Source organism: Lynx canadensis, chromosome C1, assembly GCF_007474595.2.
Source record: "Lynx canadensis isolate LIC74 chromosome C1, mLynCan4.pri.v2, whole genome shotgun sequence".
Lineage (NCBI taxonomy): Eukaryota > Metazoa > Chordata > Mammalia > Carnivora > Felidae > Lynx > Lynx canadensis.
The window spans coordinates 158,654,877-158,672,363 of record NC_044310.1 but is presented as its reverse complement, the minus strand read 5'-3'; the positions used below and the strand labels follow the sequence as shown (position 1 = coordinate 158,672,363).

Genomic DNA, 17,487 nt, shown 5'->3' with positions numbered 1-17,487 from the left:
AAACTAAAAGGTAACCAACCGAATGGGAGAAGATACTTGCAAACAACATTATCTGATAAAAGGTCAGTATCCAAAATCTATAAAGAACTTATCAAACTCAACACACACACACACACACACACACACACACACACACACACACACAAAACAAATAATCCAGGGGTGCCTGGGTGGTTAAGCGTCTGACTTCAGCTCAGCTCATGATCTCACAGTTTGTGAGTTCCAGTCTAGCATTGGGCTGTCTGCTGTCAGCACAGAGCCCACTTCAGGTCCTCTGTCTCCCTCTCTCTCTGCCCCACCCCCGCTTGCACACGCACTCTCTCTCTCACAAAAATAAATATTAAAAACAAACAAAAACAACAAAGAATTCAGTGAAGAAATGGGCAGATGACATGAATAGACAGTTTTCCAAAGAAGACATCCAGATGGCTAACAGACACATGAAAAGATGCTCAACATCAATCATCATCAGGGAAACACAAATCAAAACCACAATGAGGTGCCACCTCACACCTGTCAGAATGGATGAAATTAACAACTCAGGAAACAACAGATGTTGGCAAGGATGTGGAGAAAGGGGAACATTTCTGCACTGTTCATGGGAATGCAAACTGGTGCAGCCACTCTGGAAAACAGTATGGATGTTCCTAAAAAATTAAAAATACAACTACTTGGGGTGTCTGGGTGGCTGGGTCAGATGAGTGTCCAACTTCAGCTTAAGTCATGATCTCCTGGTTCATGAGTTCAAACCCCACATGAGGCTCTGCACTTTTAGAATTCTGCTTAGGATTATCTCTCTCTCTTGCTGCCCCTTCCCAACTTGTGCCCTCTCACTTGCTCTCTCTCTCTCAAAATAAATAAACATTTTAAAAAATGTAATCACTTTGGGGACTCTTAATGACAGAGAACAAACTGAGGGTTGATAAAAGGAGTTGGGTGGAAGGATGGGCTAAACGGGTAATGACCATTAAGTAGGGCACTTGTTGGGGCTCAGAGTGCCCAGTTGGCTTGGTCAGTTAAGCAATTTGGGCTCTGATCATGATCTCAGTTTGTGAGTTTGAGCCCTGCAACAGGCTCTGTGCTGACAGCTCAGAGCCTGGAGCCTGCTTTGGATTCTCTGTCTCCCTCTCTGTCTGCCCTTCCCCTGTTTGTGCTCTCCTTCAAAATAAATAAATAAACATTAAAAAAAAAAAAGGAGGACGGCACTTGTTGGGATGAGCACTGTGTGTTATATGGACGTGTTGAGTTATTGGGATCTACTCCTGAAACCAATACTACACTGTATTTTAACTAACCTGAATTCTAATAATAATAATAATAGTAATAGTAATAACAATAAATTTTTAAAAATTGATCTTAGAATCATCTGGGGAAACTGTGAAATATAAAGCAATATGCATGTTATTACAAACATGTATTTGTGTAAATTAAATATATATTTTTATAAATGCTGCACATGACCCCAGATCAATTACACTGGAATCTCTGGGGGTGGTGTCCAGGGGCTGGTATTTTTTTAAAAACTCCCATGGGATTCTAACCTATAGCTAAAACTAAGAACCCTGTGCTGGGTGAGAGTCATTGCTGTAGAGAACAGCCCTGGCCCTATAGTTGGGTGACTACTCACATCCCTCTCTACTGAGCCCCTTCGAAACGCAGGGAGGAAGCCGAAGAAAATAGTTTACACAGGCCCAGTTATCTGAGTGCAAAACATTCTGCTTACAGGTGGTGCCATTTCTGCCCCTCTGAAAGTTGAAATGATGGACTGGTGAAAGAGTAGAAGCAGAAATAGCACCCAAGTGTCCAAATCCCCATTTGAAATGCTAGCTTCAGGCCAGTTAGAGTTCTGCCTAGATAAGACTCTCCTGAAGCAGAGTTTGAGTGTGGTGCCCAGAATGAAGCCATCATTCCAAAAGGGCTCTGACTGGGACAGAACCAATGTGGGGGTGGGGTGGTATTTGTTCTGTTTATTAAACCTCATATTAACCACACATGATTATCTTCCTGTTTGACTCCTCGGGTTTACAGCCACAATTAAATTCATTTTCCCCTTGTGGGTTATAAGGCCATGGCTGTCAGTCTGTAGAGCTCACCATGGTTTCTGAGTTGCTTGCTAGAAACCCCCATTGCTCTTGACAACTGAGATCTTTTGGAGTTCCAAGTCTGTCATCCCACATACCAGCTACCCTTCATTTATGTGAACAACAGGCTACCAATGTCCTCCAACTCATTACAAATTTTAAAACATTCAACAGGTAGGGTGATCAGCAGAGCCCTGCCCAAGGCCTCCAGGACTTCCTCTGCCATGTTGACATCAACACCATTACCCAGCATTCCTTAATACAACCTTTCTTGGGTACGATCCATCACTACCACCATTCTCCAGCCTACCTTCTCCACTTTAGCCACAAAGATATCACAACAGATTTTACCTAAAGGCAAAATTACAAATATATTATGTCTAAAACAATCCCCCTTTTGTAGCAGCCTTTCAATAATGCCAAATAAGGAAACTAATCTGACATGGCTTACTTTTAGTGAACCCATGCTAATTTCTAATGCTCACCACTTTTTCTTCTAAGAATTCACAAATCATTCAATGAAAAAAAAAAAGAATATTAGTAATTAGCCCATAAAGTCAAGCTCACCAGGTAGTAATTTGCAGATTCTGCCTTCTTCTCTTTTTTGAAGAATTGTAGCATATCCTCCCTTTTCCACTCCTCAAACACTGTTCTTATGCTGCAGAATTCTTCCAAGATTACTGACAGTGGGTCAGCAGTCTTACCTGTATATTCTCTCAGTACCTGGGGTATCACTCATCCCAGCCAAGAAACCTGAACTCATCTGAAACAACTAAGTGCTCTCCTTACAATCCCCTTGACTGGTTTGAGTTTCTGTCTCCATTTGCCAATGTTTTTAGCCTTTCCAGGCTGGGCTAGAAAAAAGTCATTCTCTTTGGTGGAAAAAAATGGAAGTAAAATGGAACCCGATCCAGAGTCAGTGCCCTCTGCATAGAACTCCTATTCCTGTCCCTTTACCTGGGGACAAAACATTTCCAGAACCTGGAGGAAGTTTGTACCTATCAAGGAGGCTAAAGGGACCCTGTAGAAGAAGGCAAACAACCCCCGATCACACAACTCATCCACCAAGCAAAGTCACCACAAAGATGGAACTGATGGGAAAGGAAAGACACTGTGGCCCCAGTTCTCTTCAGAGAATGAGAGCATCACCCGACTCACTGTAGACACACTGGGAGTTGGGACTAGGGCCAGCTCTGCTTCCAAATGGTCAGTTCCTGTCATACACTTATGGGTGTGTATGGGGGCAAGAGGAGGGTCCTCGTCTCTTAGGAGTGTGTCTATTAACAAAGAAGTTGTGACCATGAATATTCATGGCAAAGTCCTTCAAACAGATACAGTAGTAGTAGCAAGGATTTACTGAAAATAAGTCTTGATTCTCTCTCAATTCCCCATACAATCATCATTCAATCACTTAGCTAAACTTCCAAATGATTGATCTCATGGGTAGCTCTTTTGAGTAGAAATTTTTAATTCTTGAGCTACACAGGAAAGCAAAGTGCTTTTTTTTCTTTGTTAGCAACCAGCAAAAATCAATTGTTTACTATGAACTGTTCTGAGCACTTTACATTGATTCCCTGCTCACAACAATTCTGTGAAGCTGATAGTTTTCACATCTCCATTTTACAGAGGGTGAAGCTAAAGCACAGACATTAAGTAACTTCATCAAGTTGATACAGCTTGAAGGTAGTAATGGTAGTATTTGAACCCACAGAGACTGACTGTAGAACACTCGGCTGTGGTAAACTGATTGCAGAAATAGACCAGTTTTCTACCCCTTTCTGCATCTATGCTTGGAACCCTGTCACCAATGTGAGACCAGCCCCGGCTAGCCTACCAGGGGATGAGAAACCACATGGAACAGAGCCAAGTCATCCTAGCCAACGTCATCCTAGACCAGCCAGCCCCCAGCCAAATCCCCAGCTAACCACAGATGCATGAGTGAGCCCAGCCAAGATCCACAGAACCACCCTGAGACCCAACAGAGTCGTGAAAGATAATAAATGATTATGGTTTTAAGCAACTAAGTTTGGGGTTGTTTTGCTACTTACCAGTAGATAACAGATACACCAATGCTTAACCACTACACTCTATTTTCTTGCACTAGTTTCATCTGACTCTAGGATTCTCCCAGAATGGATAGCTTCAGCTATGAAAAGCCTTCCTCCAGACTACCACCTTACCTCTCTTCATCCTTGTGTTGCCCCTACCATACCACTATGCCAACCTATGAAAGCAGTTTATAAATATTCCTCACCTTTACTCCCTTGTTTTTTCTGGAATCAAGAGGAAACTTGGGTATTTCAAACCCTTTGGTACTATTTAGAGCTCTGTTTCGTTGTCTCTCCTCTTTGCCCATCTCGCCATCATTTAGGAGCTAAGTTGGAATTAGCCAAAGTGAGTGGTGCCAAAATAACGAAATCAGAGTAATGAGGGGAAAAGCACGGGTAGTGCTGTAAATCAACACCTCTCATTCTCTGGCCTTTCCCTTCTCTCAGGATGGGCTTCTTACTCAACGTGGATGGGGAGTGGCAGGCAGTCCCTGAAGGCACACTCCTCCTTTGCCATCTGATCCCCAAATGAAAACCTGCAAAGCTGAACTCTTCCTGCCTGCCAGGATTCAGGGGGCAGCAAGCTGCACCTCCACAGGAACTAACAGCCCCAGCTGCTCAATTCAAATTAAAAAAGAGTTCAGAAACATGTTCCACAGAGTGGAGGCCTTCTGGGGCATTTCTTCCAGCTGCCTCCAGCTACTGTGTTCCCAAGGAAATGAAGAGGCTACTCCAGGGAGAGAAGGGGCACCCCTAAAGCATCCTGAGGGATAGGGAACACAATCCCCTAAAAATGGGACTAGAAATCTCCCAAAGAAAGAAAAACATTCATAAAAGACTATTGTTTTTCTACTGGAGTATTTCAAAACTTTTTTTTTTCCTGTTAGGAACTCAATAAATGCTAAATGATGCTAATTCTTCTAGCTCTTCTTGCTTTATGAGGGAAGCTGGGATTGTGAGGGTTCCTTGCTCAAAAGGCCAATAGCTAAGCGACCTGGGTTGGTGAAGAGAAACCAAAATTCCCCGGGGGCAGATCTAGCCTTACTGTGCCATTAAACACCCAACCCCCTCACTCATTACACTTCAACAACAATAGTTTAGTTTTAATTTCTTTTCCATATATTTCACAGCCCTAAGGGAAAATGTCCTGTGACAATTCTGTAATAGTAAGACAATTACTGGTGACTCAGGGCTCCCTGCTGCCTCTGCATCCTCTCACAGCTGAGGAGCAGGCTTCCCATGTAGGAACAATTTGGTTCCTGAATTAGTAAAGTCAGAATACAAAGAATCTTTACCTTTAAAAAATGATAGAAATTCAGATGCAATTTGATGAAAATTCAGTGCAAGGATTCTGTTTCAGAACAAGAGTCAATTGTAGGCATTGGGTCCCTGAAGAAACCTTTCAATTAAACTCACAAATGTTTCAACTTACCCTTTCTAAGCGCGCCACCCACATCATTCAAGAACCCTGAGAGTATCTTTTTTGATTTTTCCTCCTTGTTCCTCTTTCCTTTACTATCCAACTTCTGCCATTTCACCTTTGACAATGAATAAAGAAAGCACAGGAAAACTGTTCTTCTTGAGAGAGGGAAAAAAAAAAACCAACCCTGCCTTACAACTCAAGCGCTCAAAACAAGCCTAATTCAAAGTGAACAGTTAGAGATGTCCTAGGTTAAAGGGCATAGCCATCCCCAAATACCCAACAGACTGTGTTCCAAAACATTTCTGTGAATGGGTAGTTCAGAGCTTGGAAAGTTTTTTTCCCATAAGCATAAAGTTCTAGAGACAGGCTAAGTCCTCAGACTCGACCATAGAACTCTAGTTGGCCACAAGAGTCTAATAATGCACCCAAAGTGAGAACTTTAGGTGTTACATTGCCTCCTCTTAAATAACCATTTAAAATAGTTTCCATGAGAGAATGCATGAGAGGATGCCAGAAACAGATTTCCATTTACCCCAGAACCAAAGTGAGCTTTTCCAATCAAAAAAATAAGAGGAAGGTGAAGGGGGAGGAGATTCTGGCTATACCAGAAATAGCCCTGATGTGGCAGACACAAGTTTTCCAAGAAGGGTAGGATGGGACAGGAACTTCTGGGTACAATAATGATAACCTGAAATGCCTCTCCAGTTTTATGTAACATATGTTCTACAATTCTTTAGTTCAAACACTGAAGTTCCAAATTAGGAACTAGAAGGCAGTTGCTTAAAACGGAGTTTGGAAAAGGAAGGGATTTTTGGTTTGGGGGTCATATATAAATCAATGAGCCAAGCAAGACCTATATTCACCTGTGATGACACTTTTGATTTCTATTCTTCAGTTCTGTGGCTGACACAATTGCTGATGTTAATAAGATTCTCTCAGGTTTATAGTGTCTGTTTAAATTGGGAGCAGGAAGAAGGATGCTGGATTATAAGCTTCTTAAAGACTGAGATGTCCTATTTATTTCTGTATACTCCAGTCCCCTTAGTGCTTAATTCATAATTCATTGATAAATAAATATAACTGAAGAGGGGCTTTAACTTTTCAATGTATAGTTGATCCTTGAACAACATGGGTTTGAACTGCATGTGTCTACTTACATGCAGATTTTCTTTGATAAACAGTTCAGTACTGTAAATGTACTTTCTCTTCCTTGATTTTCTTAATAACATTTTCTTTTCTCTTGTTTAATTTAGTGTAAGAATACAATATATATTGTCAAATTGGTTTCCATACAACACCCAGTGCTCATCCCAACAGGTGCCAATTTGACAATAAATTTCATATTAAAAAATAACAATAAAATTTTTTTTAAAAAAGAAAGAAAACAAGGGATTACATGCAGAAAGAAAAAGGAGAGACAAACTAAGAAACAGACTTGTTAACTACAGAGAATAAATGAAGAGAGGTGGGAAGGGGATGGGCTAAATGGGTGATGGGTATGAAGCAGGACACTTGTTGAGATGAGCACTGGGTGTTGTATGTAAGTATTTAATCACTATATATTACAACTGAATCTAATATTACCCTGTATGTTAACTAGCTGGAATTCAAATAAGTTCTTAAACATGTGAAAAAAATATAATACATAATACATATAACATATAGAATACGTGTTCATCAACTATTTATGTTATCTGTAAGGCTTCCAGTCAGAAGTAGGCTATTAGTAGTCACATTTTGGGAGACTCAAAAGTTAAACAGATTTTCAACTGCGTGGAGGGGTTGGTACCACTAACCCCCATGCTGTCCAATGGTCAACTATAGCTGCAAAACATATGGGTTTTGGAGTCAAAGTTCTCAGATTCAAACCATTTTCCTCCATAGGTGCATAACCAAGGGCTTCTAGTTTTCTCCTCCAGAAAAAAGGGTGGTGATAGAATCCACCTCAGGGTCATTGTAGGGATTGATGCATTTATATTTGGGAAACACACAGCACTGTGCCTGCCGCACAGTTAGCAATCAATAAATCTAAGCTATTATTATTTTTCCATCATCATTTAGCTAGCTATCCTGTATTCTGCCCCAAATTAGTTTCTCAGGGAATTTAGAAAACATGAAAGTTGATGGTATAGCAGGTTGAACTGTGGCCCCCAGAAGATATGTCCACTTGGAACCTGAGAATGTGATCTCATTTGAGATAAGGGGCTTTTGCAGGCGTAATTAAGGATCTTGAGATGAGATCATTCTGGATTAGGACGGGTTTTTCTTTTTTTTTTTTTTTTTAATTTTTTTTTTCAACGTTTATTTTTTTGGGACAGAGAGAGACAGAGCATGAACGGGGGAGGGGCAGAGAGAGAGGGAGACACAGAATCGGAAACAGGCTCCAGGCTCTGAGCCATCAGCCCAGAGCCTGACGCGGGGCTCAAACTCCCAGACCGCGAGATCGTGACCTGGCTGAAGTCGGACGCTTAACCGACTGTGCCACCCAGGCGCCCCATAGGACGGGTTTTTCTAAAAACAGTAACAATGTTCTTATAGGACAAGACAAAAAAGAACACACAGAGAGACGGGGAAGAAAGCCACACGAAAGTGGAGGCAGAGACTGGGGTTGTGCTGCCACAAACCAAAGACGACCGGAAGTAACCAGACCTTGGAATGGGCAAGGAGGGATTGTCCTCTAGAGCCTTCAGAGGGATCGTGGCTCTGCCAACATCTTGACTTCAGACTTCTGGTCTCTAGAACAATACATCTGTCTTATTTTAAGCCACCAAATTTGTGGTAATTTGTTGTGGCAGCCTTAGGAAACTAATGTACCGTTTGGGTACAGCTTGGAACAACCTAAGTTTGGTGACAAAAGCAAGCCCAAATGTGAACTGGAAATTATCATGAGTTCTCCTTTTTTTTTTTTTTTTTTTTAATTTTTTTTTTTCAACGTTTACTTATTTTTGGGACAGAGAGAGACAGAGCATGAACGGGGGAGGGGCAGAGAGAGAGGGAGACACAGAATCGGAAGCAGGCTCCAGGCTCTGAGCCGTCAGCCCAGAGCCTGACGCGGGGCTCGAACTCACGGACCGCGAGATCGTGACCTGGCTGAAGTCGGACGCTTAACCGACTGCGCCACCCAGGCGCCCCGAGTTCTCCTTTTTGCAGTGTACTGCAGGGAAACTTCTCTTTAGAAAGGGAAAACCACTGGCTTTAGGAACTGGAATGTTCAGGCCATTCTGGCCCATCCACTCCCAGCCAAAGACATTTCTGCTGGGAAAGCTGAAAACATTCTACACTTATCCACAAGGAATGAAGTGGCAGTACTATGCAATGTGTGGCAAGAGTCAGCCTCTATCTGGCCCCAAATAAATGGGCGGGCAACACAGCTCTTAGCCCTTGTCCAACAGACACAGCCACACTGGTCCCCACTGCCTTCCTGACTCCCATCTATGAAGGTCAAAGGGGTCATGAGGCAAAGATTCCAAGCTAAGGAAAGATACCTAGTTGCCAAGAGAGAAATATAATTGTATATTTCTCCTAACTCTATGGGTTCTTGCAATTACATCTATGAAATGGATCTCCCTTTAAATGAAAAAAATGTATCCAGGTCATCAGCAAGATCCTTCTAATAAGCCTTTGACATTTTAAAGGAGTCCTCAGGAGAGGGTCATCAGAGAGATGTTGTCAAATCCACTGATGCCCAAAGAAATGGTTTTCATTCTTTTCCTCTCTTCTAACTCCTAGAGAAAAATAGCAGCAGACAGAGCAGTGACTGTCAGAGAGGGGTGACTTTTTTGGAGCAAAGGCGTTAGACAAGATGACACATGCTGACGGGTTCTGCAAATAGTGGATGCTGTCACAATCAGCAGATAATTTCTGTGTGTTTGCAATGTAGGAAAGACTCTGAGTCACGCAGCATTTCAAAGACAGGTCACGATTACTCCATGTGTCATCTTCTAACGTGAAGGTCAAAAGAAAGGAGAAGGTGCCTCCAGAAGAAATGGAGGCAGAGGGGGGAAAAGTAAGGAGCCCTGTGTGCAGGCAAGTCAACCACATCCAGGCAGGTCTTGCTTCACGCTTTCTGACAGTGTCCAAGGAACCTGTGTAATTATCTGCCTGTTGACACCTGAGGCTCTCATCTCACATGTAACCAGCACTTCATTCTTTCCTAAGTCCTTCAGAACCTGTGAAAGTTGTATCTTCCCTGACTCAGTAAAGGTCTTCTTTTCTTCCCTTATTTGGTACTTATTTCCAGTAAGGAAGGTTGCAGGGAAGAGGAGAGTTAGGAGGGCCAAAGAAGGAAGCCACATACAATGTTCTGGATCCTAGAATACTCTGAAATGGACTTCATTGTTTAACTAGAGGGAATTCCAGAACAGCAAAGACACTCATAATCAAATAGGAAAAAAACCAGAAGCCAAATGGATTAAACAGATTTTTGTCATTACTTGTCACTTTCTCTTCTCCATCAGGAAAGAAAATGCTGAAAGAATGAGAAAATGAGAGAGGGGGAGAGAGAGTACCCCGTGAAACACACAGGTAAATAATTTGAGTGCCCAGTTAAAATGTGTAAATGCTTAATTTTTCCACTCTCCATCAAAGAGTTTTTCTGAGGAAATGCATATTTTTAGCACTCAAAATTAAGACAGTATGAACACATATGCACACACACACACACACATACTTGCTTGGTCAATCCACAATACTTCGTAAGAGCAATGCATAATTCTAATTGACAGGGTAATTTTTTTTTATTTTTTTAAATGTTTGTTTATTTTTGAGAGAGAGAGACAGAACACCAGCAGGGGAGGGGCAGAGAGAGACTGAGACAGAATATGAAGCAGGATCCAGGCTCTGAGCTGTCAGCACAGAGCCCAACGCAGGGCTCGAACCCATGAACATGAATGGTGAGATCATGACCTGGGCAGAAGTCAGACGCTCAACCAACTGAGCCACCCAGGCACCCCTTGAAAGGGTAATTTTTAAGTAAATAACTTGGGGAGTATAAGATGCTGTGCAGTATATGCAAATATGCTACATTTAAAAAAAAAAATCCATCCTTCCTGCACAGGAACGTCAAGTTGGTTGTTAAGGTTGGGACAGTGGCAAGTATTCAGCACACAGAATCTCACTGAGGATCTGCTGACTGACTATTGTTGACATTTCCCAGTTTGATCTGATTCATCACTTGTGCAGGAACCAAGAGATGGTAAAAGGGCAGGAGATTACATTAAAAGGAGAAAAAGAAAGCTTCAACGTATGTTAGGGTAAGAATCCTTGTTTCCCCTAAGATCCTTTTCTAGCAATTGTCCTGTTCCTGGGATTCACCCTGTCCAGAAGCAGGCAGTGGGGGGAGGGAGCTTGGTTATTTGTATTTCAAAGGTCTGGGAGCTTCTCCCAAGATGGAAGAAGTGAAATACTGAGATTATTAGAGATCAGAGACTTTGCTAGGCACAGAAGCAAGCCCAGAGGAGTCATTGGAGATGAACAGTCTATTTAAACACACACATACACACACACACACACACACACACACACACACACACACACACACACTTTCTAAGCTGCCTCACATTTATCACCGTATGAAATTTTTGAACAGGTGGTCTGTACACAAACACATACTTTAAAAAAGAAAAAAATATATACCCAAGTAGATGATGTCTTATCAGAAGTACATATATCTTGCTAATCAGAAGCCACACCTTAATTCTGATCTTTGGGAAATTATATGGCCACAGTAAATAAATGGTGAAAAGTTAATGATTTGTAAAAAATCAAAGCATACACACATACCATCCCAGACACCATTTCTCATTTTCTGACTTACTGCATACAACAGTGCTTTTGGTCCTGCACTCATACTTTGTTTTAAATGATCACCAGACTATATTAATTTTAAAAGCCAGGAGCTTTGTCTGTTCTTCCAATCGCCTGGACTTGTGTTTGTACTTTGGAAAAAGCAAAAAGACCAATCCTGACTTGGGTGGGAATCATTTTTGGAATAATGGTGGGTAGTGGTTCACATCTGGATTAGGTATAAAACGATAACATTACGATGATGAACACCACAGGCTTCATCTGCATTTAAATAGACCTAATCAGAAATGCAAATTGCAATCAGGAGAGATTTTTAAAGGCTGTGTGATTGTGCAGATAAGGAAAGGTTAACACTTGCACTGTTAAAGTAGTTAAACAGCTCCAAGCCGGCCCAGAGCCTTCCTTTGAAAGAGAAATGTGGAGGGTACAAATCTCTTAATCTGCAACCCAGCCAGGACAGAGCTCGCCCGATTGCTTCCTTTTCGGTAACTAGAAGCTTAAGCGGCCAAACAGCAGTCCAATTCTGATGAAAGACAAACAACCAAATCTCTAGTACAAACCCCTAATGAATACATACAATAGAAAATATACTGGCATTTAAATACCCTCCAAACAGACCTCTTTCAGCACAATGTCCCATTGAGATGGAAATCAGGGGATGGAGAGTAAGTCTTATAACTGATTCACTTAGCTGATGTTTTTTAGTGCTTCTCTGGGTGTATACGAAAATATAATACACATTTCTTATCTCCAAATTTTCCTGAATACTCGAGAAAGATTCCAATAAGCAAACAGAATGACCAGATGTGATTATATAATTAAAAAGAGAAAATCAGCATTTAGAGAGATTATTTAATCCAAAATTGTATTTTTAGTCCTCTTGTGCAAAGCACAATAAATGAGTATCTCAGAAAAATCAGAGTACTGAAAATCTGCAATGGTTACAATATAGTCCTATTATTCTTTGGGATATGCTTTCAGGAACAGTCATCTTTCTTCCCCCACTCCCCCCTTTTTTTTCCCCAAAAGAAATACATTTTACAATTAGGCTTTCTTAGGTTTGGCCAGAAATTGTTTACGAACTACTTATTATCCCTCTTAACCAGACTCTTTCACAAAGAACTAATAAGCCAAGAGCGCCATCTTGTGTCCTACCTTGGAATCTTAAAAAGCGTTTTCACAGGATGCATGTCAAAGAGGGGAGGGTCTCCATCCCCCAGTTCAATAGCAGTGATCCCCAAGGACCAGACGTCACAGCGAGCGTCATAGGAAGAGTCATACTGCTGCTCACAAGCAATGACCTATCAGACAAAAACAAGACACATCAACCCCACTGCCACCTCAGATGTCCTAAAAGACCCTCGGCTGATCTTAGCCCCCTTCTTAGTTCCCTTATTTACACTGATATTGAATTCCAGAGATAATAAGGTATGTGTTACCTAGACTTTATTTGTGTGTGATTAATTTATCATCTGGTATGTTCGTTAGCCTTTAAAAATGTGCCATTTCAGTACAATAAACATACACTGAATCCTCTAGGTACAAGTGCAAGGGAAGAACAGTGCAAGGGAAGACACAAGAGTGGACACCTCACTGAGCCCACTCTGACATCCCTTAAGGCTTTGTCTGCATCCCTCACCTCACTGCCAGCTGCTGAATTCAACAATGAGGAACAGTTGTTCACGAAGATGCTTGTTACCTGCACAAAATCCCCAGGAGTGTGGCCAAATGAGCAGAAAGATGTTGGAAGACTGGAAGACTGATGTGGTTAACCTAAAATAGGAACCACTCCTTCCCATCCCTTTTTTCCAGGAACATCTGCCCCCACCTCAAACCCCAACAACTGGTTTGTATTTCAGCAGCAGGTGCTATGTCAGTGACTGGCCTGACTGGATACAAGAGCAGCAGAACCAGAAAATGCCCCTGGGTTTGTCACCGGGTTGGAGACCATGGAACCTTGTGAGGAAATCTCTATCTTTGAGTCAAACATGAAAAGCTCCTCTACTCAGACTCAGAGGCTATCACAACGGGGTTGGAAGAAGGTTGGGGTAGGCAAGAGAATGAAAGAACCAGATGTCCCTACTATTTGACCCAGAGAATGGAAGAACCAAGTGTCCCTATTTGACCTGAAATCTGCCTTCTTAACCAAGGATGACCTTTGGCTATGGACAGACAGGTGGGAAACTTTGAGAGTCTGATGATGTACAGGTCCAAACAGCCTATGAGGTAGACAAATGACATCACTGGAGAGCAGTGAGGGGCCAGAGCGACAGGCCTGCCTGCCCTGTTAGGCCCCCAGAAAGTATTTGGCTTTAACTCTGAGTGAGATGGGCCAACTGGTTGTGAAGAGCAGAGGGGGGAGATTTGGCTAACATGTTAGCAGGATCACTCTGGTTGCTGTGCTGACGATATACGTTGAAATGGGACACGAGTGGAAGAAGCAGAACCAGTTTAAAATGCTACTACAAGAATCCAAACTACAGATATTGACACAGTGAGAAATAATCACACTGATTACATAATTTTGAAAGCAGAGCCAACCAGATTGGCTGACTGGGGCTTATAAGAAAGAGGAATTAAGGACAAGTCCAGAGCTTTTGATATATGAGCAATTCCAGAATGGAAATGATATTTAATGAGACGGGGAAGACAGGAAGAGAAGCAGGTTTGAGCTGAAAGCAGGAGTTCCATTTAGGACATGTTAAGTCTGAGATCCCTGTGAGAATCCAGATGGAGAAGTTCATTTTAGCCAGGTAGGTCTTGTACCTGACTAATGACCTGGAGAATAAACGTGTGTTGTTTTAAGCCTCACACGTGCAATATTACTATGGCAATGACAGAAAATTAACACACTGCTCAGACCCACTTAATTGGACTTACAAGGCCAAACGTGCCTATTGTCTTGCCTGAGACCTGATGCTTTTGCTCCTATAATTGCCCTCTACCCTCTCTTCTGGTTTCTGAACTGAAGAACGTTTTCCATGTACCTGCAGCCCTGGCCTGATCCCAGCCCCATCTGATAGACTACCTGCCACAGAATATCCTGCCATACTTTTTACACATTATTTTCAAATGTGCATTCAAACTAAAGTTAAAATAATTCCAACTTCAGGACCAGAAGCCATTTCATTGCCCCACAAGACCTCACTTTCAACACCCCAATCAGGTGAGAAGTATCACTATTTTTAAAGATCTCCAGAGAAGGCTATTCAAACACCTTTCCTTTCAGAAATGACATCTCTAAACATGTGGGACAAACATAATTTTAAACCTATCAATCAGAGCAAATAGCTCACCATTCTTACGTGTTCGTGTGAAGGAAAGAAAAATAAGACTCTGTCCTTCCCCAACAAAAGTTACAGTCAATTAAGATTTAAAGTGAACCTACAATAATTAAATGACAAACCACGGCAACTCTAAATGGCCTAAGACAATGTGTACTAGTATGTCCAGTGAAGGATATGGGCTCCAAATGCTTGGGATATTAGAGGGAGATCATGCCAGGGAAGCAAGACAGCAAAAAGCGTCTAGTGCCCAAACTCCACATCTTCAAATATGCTGGAGCTTGAGCACAGCTTCAAATGAAGTTGGAGGAAATTCAAATCAACTTCTAGCCATCTTGGATGAGACACAAAAGGTAGTTCCAAGAACCCATCCAAATGTGGGAATGGAGACATCCTAACGTTTCTCGAATGCAGTCGTAAAATATTCAAAACATTCATCTGGTTTCAATTTCTCTTTGCAGACAGACATTGTCTTCAGTTCCATCTGATTGAAAAGTATCTTTTGGCCAAATCCTCTTCCCAAAACTCAGTAAGTAATGTGACAAATTCTTTAAGCTCAGCCTTCCAAAGAAGATTACAGAAAATTTTGCTACTAAAATAATTCACAAATAATTACAGAGTGCCCACGAGCCAGTCATGGTACTAGGCCCCAGGGAGAGAAAGCTAAATTCACACTGAATTGAATCCTCATCATCATTCTGTGAGGTAGGTGCTATCATCACCTAGCACAGGTGTAGAAACTGAGGCACAGCATAGTTAAATAGCTTATCCAGGGCCCACAGTGAGTCATTGTCAGGGCCAGAATTTGAACATAGAGAAGAGACCAGCAAACAAATCATTATAATATGATAAATGTGCTACATAATAAAGTTTATGTTCAAAGAATGGTTGAATTATCAGCTTCTGTACTCATATTGTGAATAAATTAACCAGGTTTCTTGAGACTTTTGTCACCTAAACTCCATCTTCTCAGAAGGAATCTCTTTTTCAGGACCAGTCCTTCAGAGGAGTGAAAGACCCTTATATGGGCCACATGTGTGATGGGATTTACAGATGCACTCTAAGAGGATGCATCTCAACTAAGGTCAACACATCCTGGATCTGGATTCCTTATCTATCCAACACCAAAACCTACAACTATTTCTTAAGGAGAAGTAATCTCATTCTCCTTAGCATAGCATTCTCCTTGTTTCTAGGTAAAATAAAGCTGAATTAAGAATGCTTAGATGTCCCATCGGTCTTTGGTTTCCTTGCCCGGAGGAGAAGGCAACCTTTCAAAGAGCACTCTGAATCACATGTTCCAGCCTCCACTAAGGACAGTGGCAATGGCAAATAAGTATATGGTGCTCAGACCAAGTTTCCCAGGTTCTATAAGTCATATTAAGGGGACGGAGAGAGACAGGGTGAGATGGCATTGACTCAGGCCAGGACCCCAAACACCTCATTCTTTCATACCTCTCCAACTCACCTCAGCCAGCCCAAGGAGGAGACCCACCAAGGCAAGTGTATATGCTCCTTTACCTGGAGCCTTTGCTTCAATCATAGCAGTATTAGTGATGTTGATAGGGAAGAGGGAAGAGGGAAGATAGAATAATCATAAGAGAGAGCTCGGGGAAAGACCTTAAGGACTTAATATGCACAGAGATTTAATATGGGTGGTTAGGAAAAGGGACACACCCAGGAAGACTGACATTTTGATCCTGGGTGATCAGGAGAATGATGGTGCCATCAGGGATGTCAAGAAGAGAGGTCAGTTTGGCAGGCAGTATAACAAGTTCAAACTGGGTCTGAGTTCTACCCCTCACCAGATGCAGAAAAATATCTTGTGCTCTTTGGAACTCACTTTCTTTTCACATGTAAATGCAATAAGAAAACAAAATTCTATTAAGATCAGAAGCACAATATACTAAAGGGTAACAATAAAATACAAGTTTTCAGTGACTACCTGAAGTTGTATAATGCAGTAAATATATCTTACATTTCAGAACTGAATAGATTTTAATCTCTCTATTGTTAGTTGCCAACAAACTAGTCACAATTTGTGGTTTTAATATACAGTTCTAAGTACCAGAAGCAGATACCAGGTTGTTTATCATGAACAAATATGTGTATTTATCTTAATCCAATGTTGTGAATAGAAAACCTGCTAATAAATGTCAATTTTACAAAGTATAGACTCTCCAAAGTTGATTTTAAAGTCCCACAGCATGTTGGAGGTTGATATGAAGAGAATATGTCTTCTGGAATGTTCCATGAGACATATGTATGGAATGTTACAAAATGCTTAGTGTACCCAGTAAAGGCTAAGAACATAGCATTAAATGAATCAAAATGGAGACAGAGTCCTAGCACAGTAATTGCTAGTGGCATAATCGCTCCAAAATTAAAATATTATCTCTCTGAGTCTCAATGAGTTTCAGTGGCATATAAATCCCTACATACTTCTGCATAGCCACTTTTAACAATCTTCAATTCTCTGACATATCAGTGAGTGTTTATACTGTTTCTGATTTTAATAAATAGTTTTATCCACTTGGTGTTAATCTACCATTAACCGCATCATTTTTTTCTGTCTTAAAGGGGCCAGAGACTTGATGATCTCATCAAAGCGACCCTTGAAGTAAACAGAAGTAACCCAGGTGAGGATTATAATCCTTATCTTTCTTCCCTCCCTGTCCACATCAATTTGTGGCACTCTTCAGAGAAGCTATGTTGAAAATCTTCAGATTGGAATTAGAAAATCTGAACTCTTGGAGCACCTGGATGGCTCATTCGGTTAAGTATCCTACTCTGGCTCAGGTCATGATCTTGTGGTCCTTGAGTTCGAGCCCCACGTCAGGCTCTGT

General features: G+C 41.5%; 1 protein-coding gene across 2 annotated transcripts in view; it reads right to left on the bottom strand.

Moving 5' to 3' along the window:
* Positions 1–17,487, bottom strand: part of MYO3B (myosin IIIB) — a 388,605-nt gene that overhangs the window by 341,084 nt on the left and 30,034 nt on the right. For both annotated transcript variants that reach the window (XM_032594437.1, XM_032594436.1), the window contains exon 6: positions 12,513–12,658. In XM_032594437.1, the coding sequence (XP_032450328.1) occupies positions 12,513–12,658 (146 nt within the window). The remainder of the gene's footprint in view (positions 1–12,512; positions 12,659–17,487) is intronic.